The sequence below is a fragment of the Puntigrus tetrazona genome, chromosome 16 (genome assembly GCF_018831695.1).
Source record: "Puntigrus tetrazona isolate hp1 chromosome 16, ASM1883169v1, whole genome shotgun sequence".
Classification (NCBI taxonomy): Eukaryota; Metazoa; Chordata; class Actinopteri; order Cypriniformes; family Cyprinidae; genus Puntigrus; species Puntigrus tetrazona.
In genome coordinates, this window is record NC_056714.1 from 3,221,226 (window position 1) to 3,248,794 (window position 27,569).

General features: G+C 39.5%; 1 protein-coding gene and 1 pseudogene across 1 annotated transcript in view; both read left to right on the plus strand.

Annotated features, from left to right (window-relative positions):
* LOC122360341 overlaps positions 1-3,800 on the plus strand; it is a 128,452-nt pseudogene extending 124,652 nt beyond the window's left edge.
* A 118-nt stretch (positions 3,801-3,918) lies between these two features.
* The window catches only part of LOC122360342 (glutamate receptor ionotropic, kainate 2-like), a 102,648-nt gene continuing 78,997 nt past the window's right edge, over positions 3,919-27,569 (plus strand). The window contains 1 exon segment of the mRNA XM_043260862.1: positions 3,919-4,015. Coding sequence (XP_043116797.1) covers positions 3,919-4,015 — 97 coding nt within the window.

A 27,569-nucleotide genomic window follows, 5' to 3' on the forward strand; every position in this document is an offset into this window, starting at 1 on the left:
ATCACTCTTTCTATCTCTGCATATATATGTGTGTGTGTGTGTGTGTGTGTCTTATATATACTATATATACACACACACACACATATATATATATATATATATATATATATATATATATATATATATATGCATATTTAATTCAATATATCACGTGTACAATTTTGCAGTGTTTGGTTTGCTTATTAGTAAGCTTTTGTGTTCCATGTGTCTTATTGTTTTTGTTGCACCAGAGTGGTGTGTTTCATTGAACGTGTATTTCTTCCTGTGGCAGATTAGGTGAATAAAGTGTTTCCTCTCCGATATATGGTAGACTGGTTATGATTAAAGAGAGGAGAGAGAAGCAGTGGGACACTTGCCCCCACAGCTATCACTTCCTCTCTCTGCTTCCTCTTTCTTTCTTTCTTTTTCTCTCTCACTCCACACGAAGTCAGGCCTCCTCACACACACACATTAGAAGGCCGACAGCTGAGACTACAGCAAGCGTGTCGCTTAGAAGACCCCAGAGCTGTCCACGGCTCTTTGGAAATGCAGTTCACTGAGAAGGAAGGCCATCTCATTATTTAGGCCATACCTCTGATCAGACACTTTGAGAGACCAGCCCATTTAAGACTTGAGTCCAGAGGACAACATGCTTCGCGTCTCGTCTCAGTCGAAGAGGACAAATAGGGATTAGTCTCTTTCACTGCACTTTTTTGAAAGCAGACTGGCATCACACATGTATGTGGAGCACATGGAACAACAGAATAAAACCACATTGAGATGATTAAAAGTCAACCGTTATACAATTGTGAGGAATTTTTAACAGTTTAAAATAATTTACATTACATACATTACAAACCTTCAGGGCAATAATAGCGTATACTGAGCTTTTGTGGTATTGAGGACAATGCGTGCTAATATATATTTAATATTCTAATTATTAAGAATGTTGAAAAGCCTGATAACTTTATAACATTTTATATGATACATCACGACACTAAATAAAAAGGGCAGTATTGCTTAAAGCCCGATCACGCTATAAATTAGAATAAGCTTGAATTTGCTCAAAATATTATTAATAAAAATGGCAGCATGTTAAAAGTACTCCAAGCATGCATACACATATTCAGAAGTAGCCAGGCGTGCGTTATATGAAATAAAAGCTGAAATCACTGGGAGCCACAAATTAAATGACATTTTTCGTTTATGAAAAATAGGAGTTCCATAATTCCCTCGCGAGAGCTTCACTTGATCTCATTGGTCAAAAAGCGCCTGATATGCGTTTTAGTATTTTACGCGCTTCAACGCATAAATCTTTGTGTTATCAACTGCGCATTGCACATTCTGATAACTCTCCAACTTCGACAAGATCATCAAATACCAGTCACCAGAGTTCCGCACGCCTGGCAGGCGATTGTTGTTTTAAAGTGCGGTAGCGCGATCAGCGCGGAAGCGCGCGTTAAACCCAGCGCCAGCCTCGTTACCTCGCCATGCGCCACGTTTTAAACGGCGCGCGTCGATTAAATACATTTATTTCCAATTATAGCGCAGCGCGATTATTCTTGTGCTCAGCGAGGAGCCGTATTTCACCGTCCGACAGAGCGTGTCTCCTCCCACGCAGGCGGAAACAGCTCCTCCATCCGAACACATGAACTACTGCTCCACTGTACTCGCGCTTCATCAATGACCCGAGCTGCTCTCAACAACCGAGGTAAGGACGTTTATCTTCACCGTCTGCCACGCTTTTAACAGCTCTTGCCTTGCTTTTAAACTAACATCGGAATTTAGACGTTGGAGCGACTAAAGTTTGGCTTTAATTTCACAGCTGGGACGGAACGGATCGTCTGCTGCATGCTTATTTACAAATAACCTCAAATAATAATAACTGAGGAGGCAATTGCATTATTAATGCTTTTGGCAACAAAAGTGAATTTGTAAGTGTTAAGATATGGCTTTCTTTCTCCCCCTCCACCTTGGTACAAAGAAGGCTGTGATGACTTGTAAGTTAATAATAAAAGAATATTGAGACCCCGGGTACGACTGCACTGATCCTAGTTTAAAATGCACCGCCCACTCCACACAGCCTCTCTCTCTCTCTTTCTCTCTCTGCTCACACACACACACACACACACACACACACACACACATACATACATATCCTCCTCTGAATCTCCACGCACGTATGTGCCGAGAAGGTGAAGGAAAGCATCACTAAGTTATTAAATACGCCCTTGCCAGAAATAGTGTGTCTCACTGCAGCGACAGAGTCTTTAGCATCACTTGAATTACTTTTGTGGGAGCCATCACTTATGAAGAGACGTTTCATTTCAGCCTCAAAGGATACACTTTAAACCGTCTCCCGGATGCTTGAGCGGACAAGCGCGAGCAGAAAGAAACCTGAAAACAAAAACTACAGTCAAAGCAGAGAAAATGATCATTTTCATAACGCGTGGCTTGCCGGGGTGAGTAGTTGAGGCCTCGCGCGAAAACGCAGATTTATAAAAGTAAAGCGATTCGTTTCTCTAGCGTTCGATAATTGTCCTCGTATTTTTGCAGAGAAATAAAATGACAGAGCGCTTCTGCATTCACACGTTTGCTTTGTTGCTTTGGCCTGCGGTGCAACGCTCGGGCGTTTCTCAAAAGAAACGAAATCCGTCTGAAAAGCCTAAAAGAGTGTGCGTTCCATGAAAGCGACGTGAATGCGGATCTGATGAAATACAGTCGTCGCTGTCCGCGGTGCTGAAAGCCACCGGCGCTCTCGTGAGCTCAAGGCAATCTATTCCAGTGCACGTCGCCGAGCCTATTTATTATTTTTTCCAAAGTAGAGGGCACCATCGAGGTCTTTTTAATTTAAGTTCCACAGGGTTCGTCCTCATTAGGCCCTCTCCCGGTTCCGCATGGCCCCCCAGAGCTCAAAGAGCTTCACCGTGCGGCCGCGGATGCGTCCTTATTTGCCGTCTTCGTATTTCACCGAAACAAACGGCGGGGAACAACCCGGAGAGAGGGCGCGCGCGCGCTTGCGTGGGTTAAGCAAGAACTGTTACTTTCGTCGCGCGCATTTTAGGCTTCGGCGGTTAATCGTTCATCGTGACGCGAGCGATAACGCGATCAAAAAAAATGATAAATCGCGATCATTTACCGCTTTTAAGAATATTCCCGTTGCCAAGCTGTCACAGTTTTATTTTCATTCCCGCCAAACTGTCATCCATCACGACCCTTGCAAAGTACTAGGGAGAAGTGGGAGAATAAATAAAGTGCATTTTTCGAGCACGTGCGCTGTGGGTGCTTTGGGTTTGCTGTCATCCGGTGTAACTGCAATCGTTTGTTATATTCTCAAACTATGTAAAAAAAAAAATAATAATGTATGGAAAGCACGAGACGGCGTAGGCAGAGAGCGTGCGGGCGAACGGCTGTGCCGAAGCGTCATCTGAACGCGATATCTGCGAACAGAGACGTTCCATCCGCGAGACGCTCCGCATGTTAGAGTAGGAAATGGATGTTGTGAGTGGTCAGTGTTGCGCTCGCGCTTGCTCTCGGCTCGACGTCAGTGCGAGTGCAGCAGTGCAGTAGACAGCATTACACGAGCAGCCTGCCCTCGTCGCCGCTCGCTCCTGCCTCCCAAGCGCGTCAGGCGATCCGCTACGCTAGCTCTCATCACTCATCCCCGTGTCTCTCTGCTCTTCCAGGCCACCCGTACATGGATTTCTCCCGGATTTCCCTTCTCTCTAACATGGACGCCCGGTCGGAAGGTTGCTCCTTTGCGCAGTGAGACGGACACGCGGAGCGTCGCTGATATGGAGTGTGCTCTTCTGTCTCAGTGACCATGCCGTGATCACATCGCTGACAAAAAAAACAAAAACACCTCCAAAGCAGAAATAAGTGGGAATCTAACGATCCGTCCAGGGGAATGACATGCAGCGCATCGCGGGCATCACGAAGATGTGCTCTCCTCTGGTAACTCATCAGAATGGCTTGGGCTGTTGCTGCTCTTACTGTGTGGGATATTCTCACGGGATGCCACATGTGTTAAGATTCGGTAAGAGCTTTTTTTCAAATAAAAACACGTTTAACAAGACGCCTTTTGTCCCGTTCGCCGCGAAGCTCCAGCTGTTGTTTTAGGGTCGCCGCTCTCTGCGCGTTAATGTACCACCTTAAAGCTCGAGCGTTAAGTGAAAGGTGCTATCTGTCCCCTTTTAAAGAGTTAAAAGTCAGCGCGGGTTTGTGGGGACTCTACTTTCCAAACGCACAACTTTCCGAGCCCCAATCACGCATGCAAAGTTGCGTGCAGGTTGTGACGGATCACGAAGCCCCTCCAAACACTCTACAATACTCTGTTGAATATTGCATCTTATGCATAAGGCAATATGCTCTTGCATATTTCTTTTGTTCCATATTGATTCTTAATGTTTCATGAGGAGAAAAGTCTGGCTGGGAGGTATTGCAGTGGCATATTTTGCTCGGTTGTTGCCTGAGGTCATATGTTGTATTCTATTCTATTCTATTCTATTCTATTCTATTCTATTCTATTCTATTCTATTCTATTCTATACTAGCGTTCACGTTACAATAATATTCAATGCAATAAAACTGACCTGTAATTGTTTACCTTCAAAGCCATTTTTCCCCCGATTTAACCCTTATGAGGTGCGTTGGTAAAAAAAAGCAAAAATCAATTATCTGTGTTTTTGAGTAATATATTTATAGTAGAAATACGTTAGCATTTTAGGTAAGCTTTTTTCAGTGCAGAGCACACCCGTGATCTAATACACACACAGTGGGGTACAGAAGGCGTATTAGTCGCCTGCACTTCAGTTTTGGATCATGCTATTGTGGAATTTGCGGCGAGATGATGTTTTAAACATCACAGAAAAAGTTAGACATGATTTAGAGTAGGCTTTCAAGCGCGTAGAAGGCGTTCTCTTGCCGTTGCCATTAGCAACCATTTAATGAATGCTTTGAGGAAGGCCATCCAGGCTCAGCCTCACCTCCCAGAACTGAGTCACGGGCGCTTTCTTAACAGGTTGTAGTTTTAATAGGAGCGAACATGTTCGCTTCAGTCTCATTACAGCCAACAACGAAAGGGGAAATTTCCCTGCGAGAGGAAATGTGCAAAAAAACGTCAGCAGGCCGGTATCAAAGGCTGTTGCTCTCTGGGGTGAGGCCCGTCTGATGCGCTTCTTTTCCAGTCTCAATCAATACAATCAAATAATGTCAAACGCACCTCGGGGATTTCCGTCACGCGTGGCCCAGAGCTTCTTTAATTATGTGATGTAATAAGCTGTTTTTTTTCTCACTCCGGGACACCAGCATCACACGATCACGCACCCCAGCGAAATTTCGCCTTCGAGTCCTGTTTTCATAACCGATTTCCTCAGACGCTGCCTTAAACTGTGGAACTAATGCAACATAATGGAGAGATTTTCCAAATTTAGTTTATCATTGCTGTGCATGGTTTGTAATTAGCGGAATGGCTAAGTGCGCTCCGCGCCACGAGGGACTTATTTGAAGCCTGCGAACAAACATCCACAGCTTTTGCGCTTTAATTGTTAGAATGCGTTTCGCACGCGATTATATAAGAAAGCAGCCCGCGTGTATTTACCCTATAGACTCCATCGCTGTTGTGAACACATGACCGCAAAATGATTGCATGCTTTTTTATATTTCAAAGAACAGGCTTTCTTCGGGAACGGTATCGCATCTTCTACTTTTCCGTTTAACTAGACAATTATTTGCCATGGGATCGTTAAAAATAGCAGCGGCGATGTTAATTGGCAGAGATGCATGGATAGGTTACGCTTATTGTTGTTCGTGGTGGCTTTGTTTCTCATTATACGCTGATGTTCGCCGCCGAGCGCAAGGATGTTGTCTGTGTGTGCATAAAAATAGTGCGAAAGATTGCATTTCTCTTAGTTCCAGTGGGATATCTTCTTGTGGGCGTGTATTAAGTGGCACGGGTTCGTGAATAACGTTGCACCCATAGCCGCGTGGGACAAGCGAGGTCTTCTCTTCTTGTGCAGGGAAAATGCAGGACTCCGAATGGGATGACGGGGAGATGGTAAAACGGATTGAGGGCCACTGTCTTTTGCATGTGTCATCACATTCTCCGTCCCTGCATTAGGAAGCAGCTGTCTGTGACAACATCTGGCTCTCAGCCACCGTCCCGCCGTCCTCTGTGACTTCAGCTGCCCTTCTCTCACTCTCTCGCACTGTTCTCTCCACGTCTGGATAGATTCATTTCTAAAAAAACACACGCATTTACATTTAGATATTTAGCAAGAGTTCCGATATGATAGACGATAATATATATATATAAACAAGTGGTGACTTGTAATAGTTGTCTAGCAGTGTTATTACTCCCTTATTTAATACATAAAATGAGCTTTTTGGTATAAATCAATTGCATTCAATAATGTTCGACAATATTTTTGACATGCAGATTATTTTTAGGGGAGCATGCATGTAGTTCGTATGATCTTGCAGTTTTAAGAAACTTTTAGTTTGCAAACACTTCATTTTTGCTTTTGCAATCACAAATGCAACGTCAAGAGAAAACGTTTAAAATTTATGTTCTGTTAATTTGGAGCACAATAATTCCGTAAATTATGTTTTGGATAATGTTTTTAATAAATATTAGCCGTTTACATTTTCACACCTATTGAATTCTCAACGGTATGTCCTTGCTTTTATTGTGCACAACATTTTAGTTTTTATAATTTTATAATTTTATAATTTGCTGAACCTGAAGAGAAGCCAAAACACTTTTTTCAGCTGACATCACCAATACTGTGCGGGCGTTTGAATAAGACTAACCAATAGTTAAATAGCTATTTAATAATCGTTTGCATTTTTTAGCTTCGGTATTTTTGATACCTGCTTTCTCTTCTGTTTATTGGACTGCATGCATATTTAATTGAGTTGCATCTGAGAGAAGGAAAGCAGCAGAGACAAAGAAAGCTGCGCCGCCTTTAACAATTAACTCATTAACTCGTGACAAATATTAACAATGATGTGCCGCAGAGAGATACAATAACAACTACAGCTGATCGGGTCATAACACAACATAAACAAAGTCAAAACAAAGAGCTGTCTGGTCAAAAACAGTACAATTCACCGGGGCACGCTCTTAATGAGCACGCCAAGACTATCAAGACAAGAAAAGTATTTCTCCCTACCGTGTTAGGTGTGCAAGAGCAATGGGAAAAAAAGAGATAAAAGGTCTAAAAGTGCTCATAAATTCGCTGCACGCGGAAGAGCTTGCAACACGCAGATCCATTTGCGTTTTTTTATTCAAAACAAAGGCATTTTACCAAAAAGAACATAAAACACAAATGCACCTCCATGCAAATATTTAAAACAGGTTATAATTCGTAGTGTTCTTGAGGACCAAACAGAACCGAAAAACCCCAAAATCAAACGCAATATTCCATTTTTCTCACAGGTAGCCCAAACTCACATCATTGTTGCTGTTCCATCTGATGGAATTTCCATTTCGAGTTTCCAGATCAGGAGAAGCACATTGAATGAATCAGACTCAAACCTCAAAGACCATTAGCGAGGCGGTACGCTGTCCTTCGGTAGTGCTGACCGTTCGTTTGCTCCAGTGCTGATTCCACGACCTCCGGTGCAGGCCCGCTTCATCAAGGACATTCGTGACCTTGAGAAACAAAAGAGAGCGTATCGCTGCCATCTATATTTGTTTATATGCTGAGCACAGAGCTTAAACTTCATATCTCGTGTTTCAAGGTTGTTCCTAGTGTGTTGTTATATCACCGTCCATGGAAACTCTTTGAAGACCTCTGCGAGTGCTTGTTCACTTAGCTTCAGCAATACAGAGTCGTAATCTGCCATTAAAAGAAATAAATTGTGAATGGAACGTAACTGATGAGTAAGAACAGGCCGTTCCCGCTGTACTCCTAAGCACAAGTCTGCAAAATGCTTTACCTGCTTAAAAAGATCCTCACGGAACCAACGTTTTTTTCCAAGCTAAGCTTGATTTGCACGACTTTCTTGTTTGCCAATAGAAACACGAGAGGAGCCAGGCTATGGAGTACTTGTCGCTTGCACTACCAGGAGTTTGGAGTATCTCCAGTAATAACAAATAATTAGTGTTATGGTTTCTGTCCAGTGGGCCGCCATATCACAGCCCACATCCTTTTCAAAGTGATAGTAGTGATAGTAGTCCAGTTCACTTCACATAAAGGTATCCGTGTGACATTTTTATACTCACTTCTCATTATTTAACCTTTTTTACCCTCCCACAGAACTTTTTATACGCACTTGACAGCAAAGGCTTGTTAATCCAGGTTTTAGAGGCCACCAGTGGACCTTCAAAGATTCCTACTGCCTCCCATCTGTCTTATAAATTCATGCGTCGTGATGAGGACAGTATTTCCCATCATAAACTCATTGGCAAAATTTGGCAAAAACATACATTTACACTAGATGCATTAAAATACCAACGACTTTTACTCCATTTTGCACAAATTATATAATTAAAGGCGGATAGCTTTTGCATTTTTGCATGTTTCTCGCGCAATGCTATGATTTGACCTCAAAACTCTTTTTTACCATAGTGCACAATATCCAAGCTAATATATTTTGACATTTGCATCACATAACCAGCTCCATATGTGTTTTTTTTCTCACGCATTGAAATAAATAAAACAGTCAAGTGGAACATGAGTCACGCTAAAAGTACTTGTAGAAGCAAGCAAAAATGGCATTTGATTTGGTTAACACTTTCGAATTGGTTTAAAAGCACGTAGTACGCTATTTCAAATCTGGTAGAGTATTAACCACTCGGAAGTGTTGGAAAACGTGAAATAAGCAGCTAGTGTTTGGGAAAGCGTTTAAAAGTAAGGCATTACAATATTGTGCTACTGCATACTTTTTTATGGAAAGTAATGCATTGCATTGCTTTTTCTCTCATTTTTGTCACCTAGGTTGGGCATGCTTATTTGTTTTTAATAAAAAAACACCCAGTGGTAATTGCACCAAAAGTGAAGACCGAAGGAGTATTTAGACCAAAGGAAATGCCTCACTCAGGAACGAAAGGGATGTTAGTGAACAAACAGTAACTCGCTTTGCTTATTTGAAAACACTGAAGATATTTAGTTGTAAATGTTAAAGTAATGCAAGTTAGTTAAAATGCAGTCTGATTGCGCAACTACACCCACACCGGAAGCAACGCTGTATTATTTTGCAGGAAGTTTTCCCGGTGAGTCTGGATTCGTCTCTCATTCCCTGTATCACGCTCAACTCCATAGCCACCGGAGTCTTGATCTCCGGTTATATTGTCCCTAATTGCCCACCTACAGTTTTGTCCCCAGGTAGAGCTTAATGTTATAAGCGCTCTGCAGTGGCTTCAATTTTATTTACCTTTGCTATCTTTTTACCTCTTGTGTCTGTACTTCCATTCGTGTATAAGCTGGACCTTGAAGCCTCTGCCATGATGCGCTGCCTCTCGTTTCCGCTCGTTTTTACTCTTCTCTAGACCACGTATTGAAAAAAACATCCTGTACAACACGGACTAGTTTTAATTGCTACCATCAACCCACGTAAATCCATTTTACTCTCTTCAGTTATTCAAGCGAACCTCTGCTCTGATCTTTCTCTGGATCAGTGATCATAGCCGCACTCAAAGGTTTGCTATGCTTCAAGGCACAACCAAACAGCTTCTCCCATTTAAAATCTGCTCAACAAGCACTCATTTCATAGTTGTCAGTTATTATTCTCTCATGGCAGCCAGTAAAGCTGGGCAAGCAGTGTCGGAGGGATTTCCATACTTTTTTTTTTTTCTGATAAAGGGCAAAGCAAAGCTCTTTGGGTATTGTTGATAATACTCATCCTGCAACCACTGATACACATTACCTGCTCTGGAATTCAGTTTGCGGCCGCATTTTGAAATCTCTATGCTGTTCTTCTACACACCTAGTCTACACTGACCTCATTTTAGTCAGTTAAACTTCTAACAGCTACCTCAAGCAAACACGAGCGCTTCAAAACCCCTGAAACCGATATAGCTTCTCCAACTTAATTATAGAAAGCCAGCTATGTTGCTATTTTTCTACAACCCAAAAGTGATTTTCAGTTCCAAAAAAAGATCAAAATTCTTTACAGTCCCGCCAAACAAAATGCTAACCAGTGTTGTAGTTAAGACCAGCTTGCTCAAGAGTCATTGCCTAGAGCAGGTTTAATCAAAAATGGTACAAAAGCTATTGCTGGGTACAAAAAGGTGCAATTCCAGTACTAATATCTACATTTTAGGTACCAATATGTACTTTTAAAGTAATTTCGATGCGCCCTTTAAGACTTTAAGACAACTGATGAAGTCGCAGTCAAGACCCAAACAAAAAGTGGATCGAGTCTGACTTACGATCAAATCCAAAAGTCTGACTAAACCAACACCGTGAAAATATGGTTTTAAACCTGGACTTGGACACTCAACACTGGTTTTTAACTCCTCCTGCTACCATTGCATGAAACCACGTTGGATGCTATAGTCTAAAATGTAAAAAAAAGTGGTAACCTGCAATTGTTAGAAGCATTTCTACTTGATTAAACCAATGTTGTTTTGTTGGTTTATCAAATAATATCATTGACTCAAATACAACCATTTTTTTATGAAATGTTACCATTTTCATTAAAGCTTACCTTTACGGTCTAACCGTTTTCCATATCCGCTTGCAATTCTTCGTGAATGCAAAAAAAACAACAAAACTTTTGAGATAATAAATGCATTGATAGCCTTGTTTTCTTTCTTCTTTAGCAATAGGTCAGTTTCTAAACAGTCAGTAAGTGTAAATAATACATGTTAGATTATAACAAATTAGTTTTGTTTTGTGCAGTAGCGATATAGTGATGGACCTGAGGATTGAGATGTGCCACAGGGATATAAAACTGGAGCAGTTGCAATTTGCAGCAGCAGTCTCACGGCAGAGAATCACTGCAGGTGTGGAAACGGCCAATGAAACTGCAGGAGAATCGGTTGTATAAATAGGAGCTAAGCTGCGCCATTTGATGAGACCCAAAATAAAGGAATAAGAGGATGGGCAGCACAAAACCACTAGAAGTGCGGAACATGTTTGAATATGATGAATATTAAAGCTCTTTTTCTTGGCTCTGAAATAACAGAAGGTTCTGAAGCTCTGTTGGAGGATTACCGTACACGAGCAAAAGAGTAAATGCAGATTTACTGATGCACAGAATTTGAGAATTGTTTGGTTCTTGTAAAACATGTTAGCTTGTCACTCGTGAGAAAGATATAATTGGGTATACTTGTACTATATGGAAATACGTTAGTAATTTTTGGGGGATGGTTAATTGCATTTTAATTGCAATTAAAAGTGCATTTTTGACCAAATTAAGCGGAACCTAAGTATATATTTATATGTAAAATAATTACTTTTGATGTCTTTGAAATATAGTTAAAGTGTAACAGCTTAATATACTGTTGCTTTGAATACACGGAGCTACAATTTACTGCATTTTAATTGAACTTTAAATTAAATACACTACAATATAATAAAGTGCTTTAGTCAGAAATAAATCTTCTTTGAAACACACAAGTATTTCTGTAATATTGATAACATGCACTTTGAAGTAAATCGTGCCTCACTTTAAATACACTTAAGCAACCTTTAATATATTATCTGCAATGCAGTTTTAAAACGTTTGAATATATACAATTTTAAATACAGCACTAATGCACATTCGGTGCAATTAAGCATACTACTATTTAACAAATGTCTAATAACGTACGCCAACAACTTTCCAAGTCAAGTCATGTCGCTTTTACTGTCATTCCCATTATACATACATGAAAACTGTATATTATATTAACGCCAAACATGTGATATATATAAACAAAGTCCATATTAAGTTTCGTTTTTATTGGCCATGCTATTTAGACGCATTTTCACGTGACCTGGCTGCATTAAGACGAATCTGTTACGTTTTACTTTGGAGTACCTTGGACAGGACTAGTGGTAATGCAACAAATCAAATATTCGATCTTAATGAGAAAAAAAATAAAATTAGTTAAGACAGGGGCAAGTGCAAACTCTTGGCAGCGAATACAGCGAGTATTAGACCGGCTGGCTCCACAGCAGGAGTTGCACTGGAATTGCTTTCAGAGGTTGCAGGCGATGCAGCAAATGGTAATTCCATTTCAGCTCACAAGATTTCGTTCTCAGCTTGGCTGAGTTGAAGATCTCTATCGGTGGGTAAAATGTTCTGTTCCTGGGTTATGAAGAGGCTCATGTCGCATATGTATGAGTCTGCTTGTGCGGCTGACCTGGGAAAGATTTATATGTAGAGTATTTTTCGAGCTCAAGGCCATTGAAAATAAAACCAAAAAAACACGAAATCACACGTATGCATGTTAACTAGACTACGCATGAAGTGAACCAAAGATCCCATTGTCGCCCGGTAGTATTGGGAATTGTAGTCTTTCCCTAAAGCAGAAAAGAAGCACTGCTTGTATGACTGCGAACAATGGTGAAGTATAAGATCGGACTTGCCTTAAAAAAAGTCTTTGATATGATATCCGCATGTTGCTAAGCAAAGTGGGAAATGCAAATTCGGTTAAGTAGGCTGATCTGTTAAGACCAGGAACACAAAGACGGGAATATTATGACGAAACACTGGTGTGAACATGATGTGCATGTAGCATCTGTGATGGCTGCGGCTAAATGATTGGAATTCCAGTTTTGTGTGGCGCTGGTAATACATGCAAAACTTCATGTGCATTTTGAAGTTCTTTGTATAAGAATTGGTCAGAACCACAGACAGACCCCAGTGTTCCACGATTCAATCTTGAGTCAATAATTCATCTTGATAAATTTGAATAATCTCACTGTAGGGTATGTACACTCAGACACGTGTTCGCTGCAGAAACATGATTTAAAATCTGCTCCAAGAAATCAATATGGATGCAAAGCCAAAGGGCTAGATATCGGAAAGTCGTTCTTTCACTCTGACTAGGTAGTCTTGGGAATTTCTGCTGATATGCTATAAATCCAATCTGAAATGTCATATTAAATGTGGGATCGGCGTTTAGAATGTTAGCAGTTCTCTGGAGGCATGAGGTGCATGTCAGTACCTTTTTTGATGCTTGTTGGTCACTTCTTGAAAAAGTTTTAAAAAGAAAGGATTAATGAATTTATGTTATTGACACAAACCTCTTTTTTTCATGTCACCAATTTTTTTTGTGCTGTTGTTATCGTGAACCGTACATCACGTAATGTCCAAACTGATTAAAGTTACCTAATTTATTAATTAACTGCTATGAATTTTCTTCGTGAAATACAAAAGCGGAATGATTTACATTTATTTAAAGTGCAGTTTTGACACAGCCTAGATTTCATTATTAATTTAAAATTAAAATTAAAATAAATAAAAATAAAAATAGTATATTCATCTGACCCAGATGAATACATACTAACTAACTTTTTTGGCATAACAGAGAGGTTAGAGATTTTATTCATTTGATTTAACATTTATTTATAGTAAATAATCAAAATTAAACAAACATTCAAATTGTATCATAACTGAAAATTATACGCTCATATTGTAATTAATTTTGCTTTTGTTTATGGTATAACTAAATTGTAAGAAGCCAAAATATGTTATATTAAAATGTCTTAAAAAAAATATATAAGTATTGTCTTAAGTAATATATTAAAATATTAATATATTATTTATATATTAATATCTCAAATATTTTTATTTTATTTTATTTATTCTTTCTGTTGTTTTAAAGTACATTATTTAAATTGTATTTAAATATCTTCTTAAATATCTTAAATCTTAAATATCTTGCTTTAAAAGCATCTGATTATAGCAGTAAAGATTTCTTGAATATGTTCTCAAACTAACGGTGAGATCTTTAAGCAATTTTTTTTGGTATGCATTCTTCCTTTGTGATATGTTACTATGTAGTAACCGTGTAAAAAAAGTCAGTTACATCATCCTTCGGTTTCCAGGTCAGAGTAAATGAGGGCTGGTTCTGAAAGAGGTCCGCAGATCCCCCGGCTGATCATCAGCACCATTTCTGTGGAGAGAAAATCTTTAATCCTTTCTTTGTTTTCATCATTCTCCCCCTCACACTTCCTCACCAGTTATCAATTGATACTGCAAAATCGATAGCACGTCCAGTACCCTACAGCCCAAACAGAATCATCACATTCACCAGCAGATGGGAGAGAATCAGGGTGCTTATTAAACACCAGCTCTGCTCGGCAAGACCCATCCCAGATGACATTTTCGACAAAGATCCGAAAACAACAGGAAGGGAGGGATGGAATCACAGACGGAGAGGCTAAAAGAGACACTTCAGTTTTTTTGAACGGCTCACATTTTGAGATGTTCTTCTCTCGCTGGCCTTGTGGGAAACGTAGATCTGACGTAAACCATCGGCCTTTGTGCTCTGACTATCAGGTCACGCTCCGCTGAGAGGAAATTTCACTTGCTGAATGTCGATAGGTCAAGCGTAGTGTAAGCACCTCCATGAGAGATTCCAGACCATTTCCATCATACAGGCATTCATTTACAAAGGTCATGAGTGTGTGTGCATGTGAGGATCGCTGTTGCACCTGGTAGGAGTTTGTGTGGATGTGGGGAATTTAATTCATAGAAATCACTGTAAGTGCGAAAGTAAGTACCACTTCTTCAGAACCGATCCCGATCTGAAACCAAAAATTCGGAGTATCTGCCGATACCGATATTGATTGATTGATACCCGAAGATAAAGTCCTTTAATGCAAAACCATTTATTTACCAATTCATTTTCCATTTTTTAAACCTTTATTTACAGATCATATACACAGAATATCGGATTTGGTCTTGTCTGACCCTATCCAGAATAAAATGACAGTATTGGAGTGATACCGATACTGAATATCGGATCGGCGCACCTCTAGTGGAAATTCACCAAAACATGAATTATTTACTCATCCTCATGTAGTTTTAAACGTATGACTAATCGTCGCCTTCAATGGACCGCTAAAGTAGAAATTTTGATTTTTCAACACAATGGAATTGATCATCTGTAGCGTCAAGCTCTAGAGGAGACATAAGAAGCATTTTGCATCCTCTCTTGCATGTATTCGAAAGCATTTTTCTAGTTTAAGGTGATTAGTCATTAGACAGGCCATCTGATGTGTACTGCACACAAAACTGAACTAGTAAGCTCCAATCCGATTGGTCGATTTTCTTATTTACGACAACCTGGAAACCAAAAAGAAGCTCTGTTTTTAAAGTATTAGGTTTATGCAGTAAGCGCTTCTTAAGATTGATTTTTGACAGTTGATGCACATTTCTAGACATTTTGGCACATTTTTAAAGTATAATGGCTAGTGAGGGGTGCTAAAAGCATGTTCGCTTTATCTGAAACTGATAATCGGTTCATGTACTATTACATTGCTTGTTAGATGTATTGTGGCAGCTTGGAAATGCAATGGTGAGTGGTGCTAAAAGTTTTACCAGGTGGGTTACAGAGCAAGTTTACTGCAGCAGAAAAGCCATAAAATGGAGCTGTTTTGTGATGCAATGTAATCTGTCCCTGCAATCATAATTTGCGTTGTGTTTCACTGGCACTAGTGTTCACGTGAATTGAATGTGCGTGTGTTTTGCAAAAATGTAGGTAGAGACTTGTGTTGTTTAAAACCTAACCGTTTTTTTTTTTCTTTACTGGACGTTTAAGTGTTTACGCATATATTTTTAAACACACGCTCTTGAGTGTGCATGTCTCCACCAGATTCTTGTCAAACCAATTTCACAGTTTTGTCATTAATGCTGTAATCTAGTTTCCCTGGAAGCCCGCAGAGAATGCTATCATCCTGGGAGAAAGAGAACTCAATATGACTCCTCGAGCATTCAGGGTTGGGTTGAGAGGAATCGCGGATTGAAAGCAGTGCGCTTTCATGTGTGTGCACATTTGTGTGTGCGTGTAAGTGTGTTCTTTTACCATAGGATGCCGTGGTTTGATTTCCCCAGATGTCACAGTCAGGCTTCATCAGTCCTTTGGAGGAGAAGACTTTAGAGCAGCGAGACTTGAGAGAGGGAGACAGTTAGAGCTAGAGAAAGAGAGCTAGAGAAATAAATAAAGGATGTTTCCCCTTAAATTAAACATAATTCTAAAATGCTTGGAGAGACTTTGGGGACTCCTCTTGCTCAGTACTTTCTCGACTAGAGAGCTTGCTGTTTAGGAGAGCGTCTCGAGTGTCTCAGATTATGTGTGCGGTTGAAAAGTGTTGGGGAATGTAAATAAGTGCTGTATACTTCAGGGAATACAGCGGAGTAGATGTTTGAAAACCTCAACAGATCTGTAGCACAGTAATAGGATATTGAGTCAGATTTTACCGCTACGATTGTAACGATTCATCTTTTCTGTGATACAACTTGATTCAGATTCTGTTAAACGTGATGTATTTCTGTTACGTGTGCTTTCAGGTGCTTTTGGCAGAATGAACAGCCTTACGTTGAGATTGGAAAAATAATATTACTTCACAGAGCTAAACACTATGTCATAGGCGGTTGTTTTCTTAACTTCAAATGAATACATGGCAAAAAATCAATGCAGAGCAATAGTGATAAATATGGATAGACTGCAGGTTATCCAGTGATGAATGAATGCTGTCAGGACTGCGGTGTTATAAAGTAGCCAATAGCTAAATCATGTGGCATGCTAACACATGTGTATATCTGACCCCGGTATATTGTATTCGCTTCGTCATATCAAAGACATTACATTTGAAAACCTCATTTATCAAACCCAGCTTACTCATTTACTTTTACTAAAACCATTTTATTCTGTTCTGTCTGACATTTCTCTTGTTTCAATAGTTAAAACATCAAATAAGACTTGACGATAATGCATTTCAAAGCTTTAGATCATTAATTTTAAACGGCTGTGATCTGTATAGTTTGACAAAGGCCTTTGGTAGCCTTTCACCTGTTACACGTTTCCCGTTACTAAATGTTATTCATTCATTAGTATTGAAAGATATGCGAGTACGTTGAGTTCTTTCCTCCCGACGGCCGATCTTTGAACTCTTCCTGTTGGTAAATGAGTGGTACATGATATCACGCTCAGGTCACAGCTCTTGGGATCTTTCGCAGCTCATTATTACATGGGTGACAATGCCTGCTACATAATTCAAAAAACGGAAGCCCGTGTGCCATGACTGAAAGAATCCGTAAAATGCGCAGCGGTGTGTACATTAGGAATACATTAAGAACCGCATTATGAGAAGAATTCACTGAATATTAACCGCATCTGGTTCAAGCTCTCTAAAGGTGCGCTCATCATCTCATTATTAGTCTGTTTTCCATTACTGGATCATTTGATGAATTACTGTCGCCATGATCAATACTAAATGTAGACAAGCTAAATGGTGAATGAATTTCTGTACTCTGTTTTGAAGGAGGTAATAGCACAGCGTTAACAGAAATAATATCATTGGCGCATTAAGCTGGTCGAACTCTATTGTGAGTGATTAGTGAATAAAAACATTCCTGTGCTTCTGCCATCATTCTGTCCTATGCCTTTCCTTTTAGACTGATTGCAACGTTGACTCATGAAAACATACCATTTCCTCCCACGTGTTATGTATATTTATTACCATTTCTTATCCCTCATCAGGAAGTTTCTTCGTTGATGACTCACGATGAATTCACTTCATATTTCATATCGCATAATAAATGTGACTACATCCTCTGATCAGCAGCAGAGGAGCTGAAAACAGCTGTACAAATGATTTTTTCATCAATTTTGATCATGATTTTGCTAACAGTATAACCAAAACGCCATGCGATTTCTTGAGAATGATAATAATTATAATAATAAAACCACGAAGCAGACATTCCTATCCCCTTACCCCAGTATTGCACAAAACTCATATAGGCACACAGAGACAGCAAACAGAAATAGAAATAGTGGTGGAGGCAATTTATTGGGCGATATGGTGAGAAAGGAAGTGCTCCTTTAAACTGTCACTTTATTGAGGAAGGCTCAATTCACTGTCACTTTCGAGTGTTATCTGTTCGTTGAAATGTCACTCACGATGTGGGCTAACTCGCTCATACATACACATACACACTGAAGTAAACCTTTTCACGTTCCTTGCTACAGCACCTTTCTACTTGTGTTGATCCGTTAGTTAAATTGGAATAAGTGATACACAGAGAATATTACAGTTCTCCATAGCAGGCCTTATGTGAACTCATACGGGATGTTTGTGTCAAAAGCCAATAAGTGAATGTGAAGTGGAGCTAAAGCACAGATTTGTCTCTCTTCCTGCTCATCAGGTAGAACTTCCTCTTCCGCCACACGCTTGACCAGTCGGATTCACTCGGCTAACAGATCGATGCTGAAAACCCAAGCATAGCTAAATGAAATTACTTTTACCCTGTTGCGTCGGGCAAAAAAAGGAGGACAAAACATGAACAAAATGCAGATGGCTTTCTTTTAAAGGAACACTCCACTTTTTTGGAAATAGGCTCATTCTCCAACTCCACCAGTGTTAATAAGTTAAGTTTTACCGTTTTGAACCTATTGAGCCCGATCATAAGGTCTGACGATAGCACTTTTAGCATAGCTTAGCATAGATCACTGAATCCAATTAGACCAGTAGCATCGCTTTCAAAACAAAGTTTCAATATTTTTCCTATTTGAATCTTCTGTAGTTATATCGTGACGAAAGTTGCGATTTCTAGGCCGATATGATTAGGAACTGTACTCCCATTCCGGCATAATAATCAAGGAAGTTTGCTGCCATAACATGGCCACAGCAGGCGCATTGATATCACACAATAGTCCTCAGTAAGAATTTCTGGATGTTTTCAGCCGCTGCGTGATATCATTGTGCCTGCTGCTGCCATGTTACGGCAACAAAACTCCTTGAGAATATAGTTCCTATAGCTATATATTGTTCAATGATAGTATAGTTCAATGATTTATGCTAAAAGTGCTGCCGCCAGACCTGGAGATCAGCAAGAATAGATTCCAAAGCAGTAAATCTCAACTTATTAACTCTGGGGGAATTGGAGACTGAGCCTGTTTCATTTAAGCTCCAAGAAACACAAAACCAAAAAAATAATGCAAGGGACAGTACACGTGCATCAGCGTATGTAACAACACGTCTTTTGAACAAGCAAAAGTAGACACTGTCTACCTTCCTCCTTTCATCCTTTTGTTTTTATCATTTTAGTTGACTCAGAACTCCTTTGCGCGTTAATTTCATTTTCTCTTTTATCTGGGCATGGAGCTGGAATATCTGTCCTCGAAAACAGCGTAAATAAAGCAAACCTTGGAGCTGGAAGCTTTCAGCGGACTGTAAATCACAGTCTGTCCATTAACTTACTCAAACAGCGATTCCTCTTTTCTAGGTATTTGCTGTTGTTTCTTTGTCTGCAGTGTCATCATCTCCAAAGTTTTTATTTGTCTTCCAGCTTCTCGAGGCGCTGCATTATAGAAATCGTTCATTCAAAATGAAAAATAGTTTATCCACCCTAATGTCATTCCAGGCTTTATTTCTTCTGTGAAACACAAAAGACGACATTTTGCTTTAAAATTGGCACGGAATAGAAGTTTCTTTACCATATTGTCCAAATAAAAGGGCTTATTGAAAAGAAAGTGGGGATGGGAAAGAAGAAGCTGGGCTGGACTTGGACTTCCAAGCAATTTCCAAGTCACTATGGTTTTGACAGCGTTTTTAAACGTGTTGTCATGCTTTTGACTGATGCATATGCTGCATGAATTGAATTTTGTGTGCTCCAACATCCTGTTTCCAGCATTAAGGCCTATTAATTCCAGAAGCAGATGTTGATGTCGGTTCCAACAGCACGGTCGGTCAATAATCATATTATTTCCACAGCTCTCCCCCTCTTCCTCTGCTTTTCTATCATTATCTTTGGCTGCTCAAATCTGCTTTAATTGTGACCAACTTGTCTCATTCCCTTTCCCTTTCTGAGTCTGAGCCTCTTAATAATGGATGCCAGAAAACATTAAGTACTTTAGCAGAGAAATTAGCACTTGACCTTTGCTTTCAAAAAGAAGATAATGTCTGCTCTGCCACTGAGGAGAAAGGCTGGCCATTTCCTCCCCTGAGGTTAAGAAGAAAGACATTACAATTCTCACCTTTGATGAGAGACAGAACCGAAGGCGAGCGAGAAGGAGAGAGAGGGAGGAAAAAAAAAAAAAAAAAAAAAAGAGCAGACGAGACAACGGAACTTTAGTCTTTCGCTTTCTCGTTCCTTTGTTTGATCAGAAATTCCCAGAGGTTCTGGTTTACATTTCCGGCACATCCGGAGATTTTTAAAGTTGTCGTCGAGCTAATACCGAGCACTAATATTATGAGATATACATGGGTGACCAAAGCGCGGAAAAAAATCGCCTCAGAATCCCTCTGATGAAAGTATTAACATCAAAACAGATCCCTCAGGCAGCCAACGCTGAAATAAAGTCATGAAGCGCAAGAGTTGGGGGATATATTACAGAGGAGGCAGCTATAAGACAGATAGATTTAACAAAAAGGAGGAGAGAATGGAACTGGAGGGATCGGAATCATGATTTCCTCTTTTCAGCCGATAAGAGCTCGGCGAACGGAGAGATAAAGGCCTATTCACAGCCTCGCGTGTGAAGTAAGAGGAAATTAGGGGGAGGGGGACGCGCCGGCATAAAAAGGCGGCTTTCATCGGCCCACGAGGCTGTGGATTTCTGCAAATACACCTAATGTCTCTTTGCATGGAAAGTAGAGCGCGTGGAATAACTTTTTACTCATTTACAGATGACAAACAGTGACACGCAGGGATTGTGAAAGAGACCCGGAGAGATGTGAGTCAGAAGGCAGGTTGAGAGAGGCTCCTGCCTCAAGGCCTGCTGGGAATCAGATTTCTTTTGAAAGACAGAGAGCAAAAGAGGGCTGAATTCACTGACCTTAAGAATAAGACAAATACATATTTCCGGTGGGGGAGTGTAATAGCTCGTGTTTTGTTTCAGCGGTTTCTTCGCTCGGCGCTCCGTGCTGCCGGTCATTTCTGCTGAGCTCTGTGAAAGGGGGCTCGCGGGGAGTTTTGGCAGAGGGAAAGATGCTCCATGCAGGTTTTCTGTAAACATCTGCACCTCCTCATTTGCATTCTCTCAGCTCCTGAAATTAGCAGGATGAGGCTAATAAAATCATTTTTATAGAAAGCAGCAATATTAGGTCACCATCTGTCACCTGAACAAACCTGTTCTTAACTCCGTGTGAATGACGCAGCTTTAAAACACGCACTAAATGACTTAAGCTTGTAGGCCTTTTATGCATCACACATAGAATACAGAGACAAATTGACTAAGAAAAACCCAACATACTAGACCTATACGTGCAACTCATTGCAGATTCCAGCAATAATGGTGCAGGTAAACACCAACAGCTTATATGACATGTAGCCCACCTGGTGCAGCACTTGAGTATGTAATCTGTGAAATATGAGTCAATATAAAAGAAATAATAAATGCCTACAAACAAGCAAAAATGACAAATATGTTGCTGCAGCAAATATGTATTTATCACCACCACTGATCTGGTTTATCAGCAGGGTTGTGTACATTGCTTTGGTATTATGAATGATCTTTAAGACATTTTATTTCCGAATTATCGCAATATTTACAAAAACCTATAATAGAAGTTGTCAGATTAACATTCTCCTGTTTAGATTCAAACTAAACATTCTTTTAGGTTCCACTCACTGGAAATTTCACAAAATGTGTAAGAAGCTATGTAGCAATTTTTTTTAAATATCAACACAGCCATGATTTTACATTGAACTATATATATATATATATATATATATATATATATATATATATATATATATATATATATATATATATATATTTTTTTTTTTTTTTTTTTTTTTTTTTTTTGGTATAATTTCAATTTGTCATAAGAATTCTCATTAATGATAATACAGTACTATAATAAATCCTACAGTACTTTTTGTGTTTGTATGTGCATGAGAAATGACCAAACGAAACCTGAAACATTAAATTGAAAATCTAAGTGAAAACCATTGAATCCAATACAGTCATTTAGAGCTCCTCTGCGTACAAATTGTATCGCCATCCTGCTTTCTTTCTACATTTTTGCATTCAGAGGCATGCGTTTTTACCTACACAGGGTAAAGCTACGGTCTACCGCTAGAGCCGTGAGAACGCTTCAGCTCCGTGAAACAAAATAATATTTAACACCTTGATTAAATCTCCACAGACAAACAGCAGAAGAGACTGATTTATTTTCTTCAATTTATACATGCAGCGTGAAGAAAAGCCTGTCATTTTCTCAAGTGCTTTTTTTTTTTTTTTTTGAAACAGCAAAACTGCAGCCAAACATCCTTCACGCAGCAGCTCAATTGCTGTCAGCAACATGGGTGATAAATGAGTGTGTGTTTGAGAGAGAATACTGTGTGTTCTTCCGTTAGCGAACGAGCTCATGAATGCAAAACTATACAAACACTATTAAACGCTTAATAAATAAATGAATTATTTCATTAGTACTAAATTACTATTAAAATACAACGCCGCTTCGTGACAACTGTGCATAAGAGATGGTTTATTCGGTCCCTATCAGGCAGACTTTATGGCATGCATTTTCTCAGCTCAGTGCACATTATGAATGCAGTATAGAACCCTCATTAAAGTCAACGGGTAACGTAGACCGCGAGACGTAACACAGTTAAATCATAAGGTGCCCGGAAGACACATAGGCAGACGTGGGCATTGACTATCTCTGTAATTCAAATGTACAGCCGAGCATGCTGGGAGTTTGGAATAATGATTTGTATCTTGGTAATGAGGTACCTTAAATAAAACGGATCTTCAAAACCCTGCAGTTCTACATCCAGGTTCAGCATCGAGAGGTTACGGTTTTGCTGACCTACGACTGCAATCAGTATTGTTGGAAGGGAGCTGTGTAAATGCGCCTGTTTTGAAGTTTGTTAGGTGCTCGCTGTTTGATTTCTGTGGCTGGATGTGATGGCAGACCCGTGGGCTGGAATCGTTCCGCTATTGCCGTTTTACATAAGCACTCCAGTATTAAGTGGCACTTCTCCAGAATACAGGCTTTTCTGCACAAGAGAGAGAAAAAATGAGGGAGAAAAAAAAAGAGCGAGAACGAATAGAGACTCACAGGTATTTATAACGGCAGTTCACAGGGGCTACGTTCACACAGTCAATGTTTTACTAACAGGGTCTCAAATCGTCCTGTTCATAAAACAGCTCACGGTAGCGTTTAAATACTGCGTATGATGGATAACCGAAGTCAGTGCTTTTTTCCATTCCCATTTATTACAGAAGCCACGAATAACGCCTGTAACCATAGTGACAGCCTAAAGTAAATATCAAAGATGCACGCATAACGCTGCAAAGTCTTATCACATGTGACACAATGGTGTTTAATATGAGGCCATGCGAGATATGAGCCCATGCGTTTTCAGTTTTTGATAACTGACCGTTTTGAATGGTTATTTTTTAATAATATGAGTTTAGAGTTTAGGATCTAAAACTATGGATGACAGCTTATAGAGCCGCAGCCCTGTGGATTTTGCTTCAACCCGAATCAAACGCACCCGAACAGGTGAGTTTTAATTAGGGTTGGAGCTGAACTCTGCAGGGCTGGTGCTCAAAAGTTTTGTTCATCATTTGACAATACAAAACAAAATATGTACTGAAATGTTATTGCAATTTAAATAGCTGTTTTCCATTTATACGTAAAAATGTTTTCTGTTGAAAAAGCTGAATTTCAGCATCATTACTCCATTCTTTAAGTGCTTTGATGCAACCTGTGTTGTTAAAAGTGCTATATAAATAAAAATGATTGATTGATTGATTGATTGATTGATTGATTATCTTCAGAAATAATTCTAATATGCTGATTTCATGCATTTCGTGTTTTTAACAGCAGTGTGTCCCTATTAGTGCATGCATGTGTGTACATTTTTGTATACATAATAAATATACAAATACATATTCTGTAATGGAAGGGGTTTTATTTCCTTGCTTCTGGCTTGCTTAGTTAGGGACACTTAATACAGAGACCGTCTTTGCATTTAGTAAGTGTTTAATCCTGTCATTATACATTACTATCGCTCTGTTCTCCTATTTGATACTGTTCAGTTCTTTGACACAATCTGTATTGTTAAAAGCGCTATAGCAATAAAAACATTGAAAGTGAAAGTATACATAAACAAAAGCTTTCTTTCTGGACGCCATTATTCACGATTAATTGTTTGACAGCGCTAGTCTCTATCACATCACATCATAGACTACTATTGTACCTTTCGAAATTACATCGTGAAAATTGAAGGCAGTCAGAATGTATGTGTATATATATATATATAGCACGAGGCTGATGACTGTATTCTGCTGCTGGGTGAGTGGATATATGAGCAAGCTATTCAGGTTTTACAAAGAGAGTGACAGAGAGAGTGACAGAGAGAGGACAGAGAGAGAGAGAGAGAGAGAGAGAGAGAGAGAGATTGTGGTTAGGTGCCATTTGGCAAATAACATTTTTCTCTGGAGCTTCCCAGCAATGCAGCTGACATTTAGCTGCTGTTTCCCTTATGAGCTACTCTTCGGTTTCTACAATTGCTAATATGTTGAACAAAGACTTTTATACCCTAACAAGCCTGACATAATCATTTGTCTTGGCTCCCACCCGTCCTTGTGATCCTTTTCTTTGGGATGATATGAAGAACAGAGGTTGACGGCCCAGGCAAAGGGTTTATCCGTCCTGAGTCCTGAGAGGTCTAAAAGACTGCATGAATGATGGTGGTGAAGAGGTGTTTAAATTTGCGAGAAGGGCCATAATAAATTAGGAGCTGGCTCAGCCAGTCAATTCTGTGGGTTTCTCAGCCCTCCTGGGCATGAACTTCCCTATTCAACAGCTCGGAGTAAGATTCATTCTCATCTGTACGGATCAGACCCTTTTGATGTCGCAGGCAATGTTAGTAGGTCAGTTTAAGCTCCCCAAGAGAATGTGTGGTCAAGATGTCGATTTGAGGAGTTTGTAGGACAGCAATTCAATGAGTGCTCGCGGAATGTCAATTTTATAGTTGTAGGGTGAAAATGTCGTGGATATTTTTAGCATCTTTTGCACAGAATAAGAAGGTGTGCAATAATAATGTGTGGTTGTGGCATTATCAAAATACAGTAGGACTGAAAGTAGGGTTCTTAAATGATCTTTTAGGCCTGTGCATAAAGCTTGGCATAATGATGAGTCAATCTGCGCTTAAAGGATTAGCACTACAGGTTGAATAGCTTGATAGTTTGATCAATACTGTGGTGAAGTGAGAATTTATCAGATGATATTAAGCTGTTGGTGCTATGGACTTTTGTCTAAATTTTATGTGGAAGCACATTTGTGGTTCATTTAATGACACGAGAGTAAAAGCGTTGAGATGCGATGAGAGAATGATAACAGCTTTTTTCCCCACCTTCCAGCTACTGTGATTAATCTTCTACGGGTGAACCAGAAGATGTGGCGTATTTGGTATTCAACCAACCCAAGATGGCCATTTTGTTTTTTCATTCGATGGCTTACACATTCATTTTTCTCCCTGTCCTTTGTGACCTTTGAGTGAAAAGCACATGGGTGGACAACTCTGGTCCTCAAGATTCAGAATACAGCTTCAACCTTAATCAAACACACCTAAACAAGGTCTTCAGGATTGCTAGTAAGCTACAAGCAGGTGAGCTTGATCAGAGATGAGCAGAACTGGACTTGCACCTAGTATCCCATCATAACCTTTTTAGTATATGGATCTCTTTTGCAATGGTTAAACGTGATCTGGAAAGTCATTTGTGGGCTTTTTGTGACTGAGAGGTAGAGATGATTGAAAAACAACAGGGGGAGTTGAGTTGGAGAGGCCATGACAGATCACCTCAAGATACGAGTTTAATTACCTGTTACCTGAAGCTGCCAATGCTGATGCAACCATGACAGGCCACCACAAGTCTACCAGTCCAAAAACTGACACAAATCCTAATGAGGAGTTTGCCATGTGGAGGGTATCCAAACTCCCAACATACAGTATGTCTGATGCTTGACCATCAGTGCAGACCTCTGTTGCGCTTGTTGAAAGTTGAAGGGAGAGCAACAGGTGGAAGTCTGCAGCAGGCAGTGGCACGCCAGCTTAAAGTGTTAATTGTATAATTCCAGACCAAGCGTTCCACGGCACTGATTTCACTGTGTAGACTCAACATAATTGGTGGTCTGTATAAAACTGATTTGCACCGAAAGAAGCAGCCAGACTTAAAATGACACATAAACGATTATTTAGTTGGCTGTATCTGTTGGGAAACACCTCTGTATACTTATTATGCTATGCCAAGAAAAAGAAAAGAAAAAAGGACCCAATGCTATTATTTTAAGTAGGAAAGTTAGGGAGAAAGCAAGAAATCTTTGATGTTTTGGTGGCAGGATGAAACTTAAGAGCACAAAATATTGGAAAAGTGGTGGAGCTTCTTGATTTGGATCAATAGAGCTTTTGAACTGACATGATATCTTAAAAATGACATTTATGGTGTGAAAGATGTTTATTTGTACATAGACCAGTGCCGCAGATGGCATAACATTACTTGGCCCCTTAGCTTTTTTTGAAGCATTCTGGCAACTCTAGTATGATATATGTATTAACTGCCAATAAATATAATATAAAATGACTTAGTTTTTATGTTGTTGTTTTTTTCAATTTGAAAACTTTCCAATGTGATCACATAATTAACTGCTCTGTTAGGCTTTCCTCACACATGGTTCGATTGCTTGGTACAACCATGAGTGCTAACAGCAGCTGTTCACCACTGTCACTTGGTAATGACTCAGGAGGGCAAGGCACCAGCTGCTTTATTTAAGTTTTTTGTCCCTTTGGTTTTACTACAAAACATTTTCTTCTGTCAATTAAAGCAGAACATGAATTCGTCTGCTGTGAATGTACAGTATTTCTAAAGATGCAACTGTTTACTAAATTACGTCAAGTCCCTTTTTATTTTTGTCATTGTCTATGCAGTCATTGTCTATGCAGTCACTTTATGTGGTTTTCCAGGGCCTTATAAAATTTTCTTTCAAAGTCCATTTTTATTTTATCCCAAATGAATATTTTCTGGATTCAGTCTTTTAATAGTTAAATATACATTTTTAAATTGTTGTAAAAAACAAAAACAAAACAAACAAACACTTAAATTCTGTCACGTGTGTGGTTTAGTGCAAAGGAGCACGCGGCTAGTAAAATAAACTTAAATAGATTTAATCTTCTTAAACGGGCAAAATAATGATATACAAACAGGCAGGCAGATTATAAACCACGTATGGACCTCGTTGATCGGACCAATGGAATACAAACACACAGGACTTAAATACACAAGGAAATTGAATAAATTAATAGGAAACAGGTGAAGACAATAATATAATTGATAGGAACGGAAGGTAGGGCACACAGAGCACATCACGTGACAAATTTCTACTTTAACAATTTAAAAATGTAATAATTTAAAACCTTTACAATAATGCTTTCTGCATTTTGTTTTAAAATTTTGAGGATTTATTATTTCAT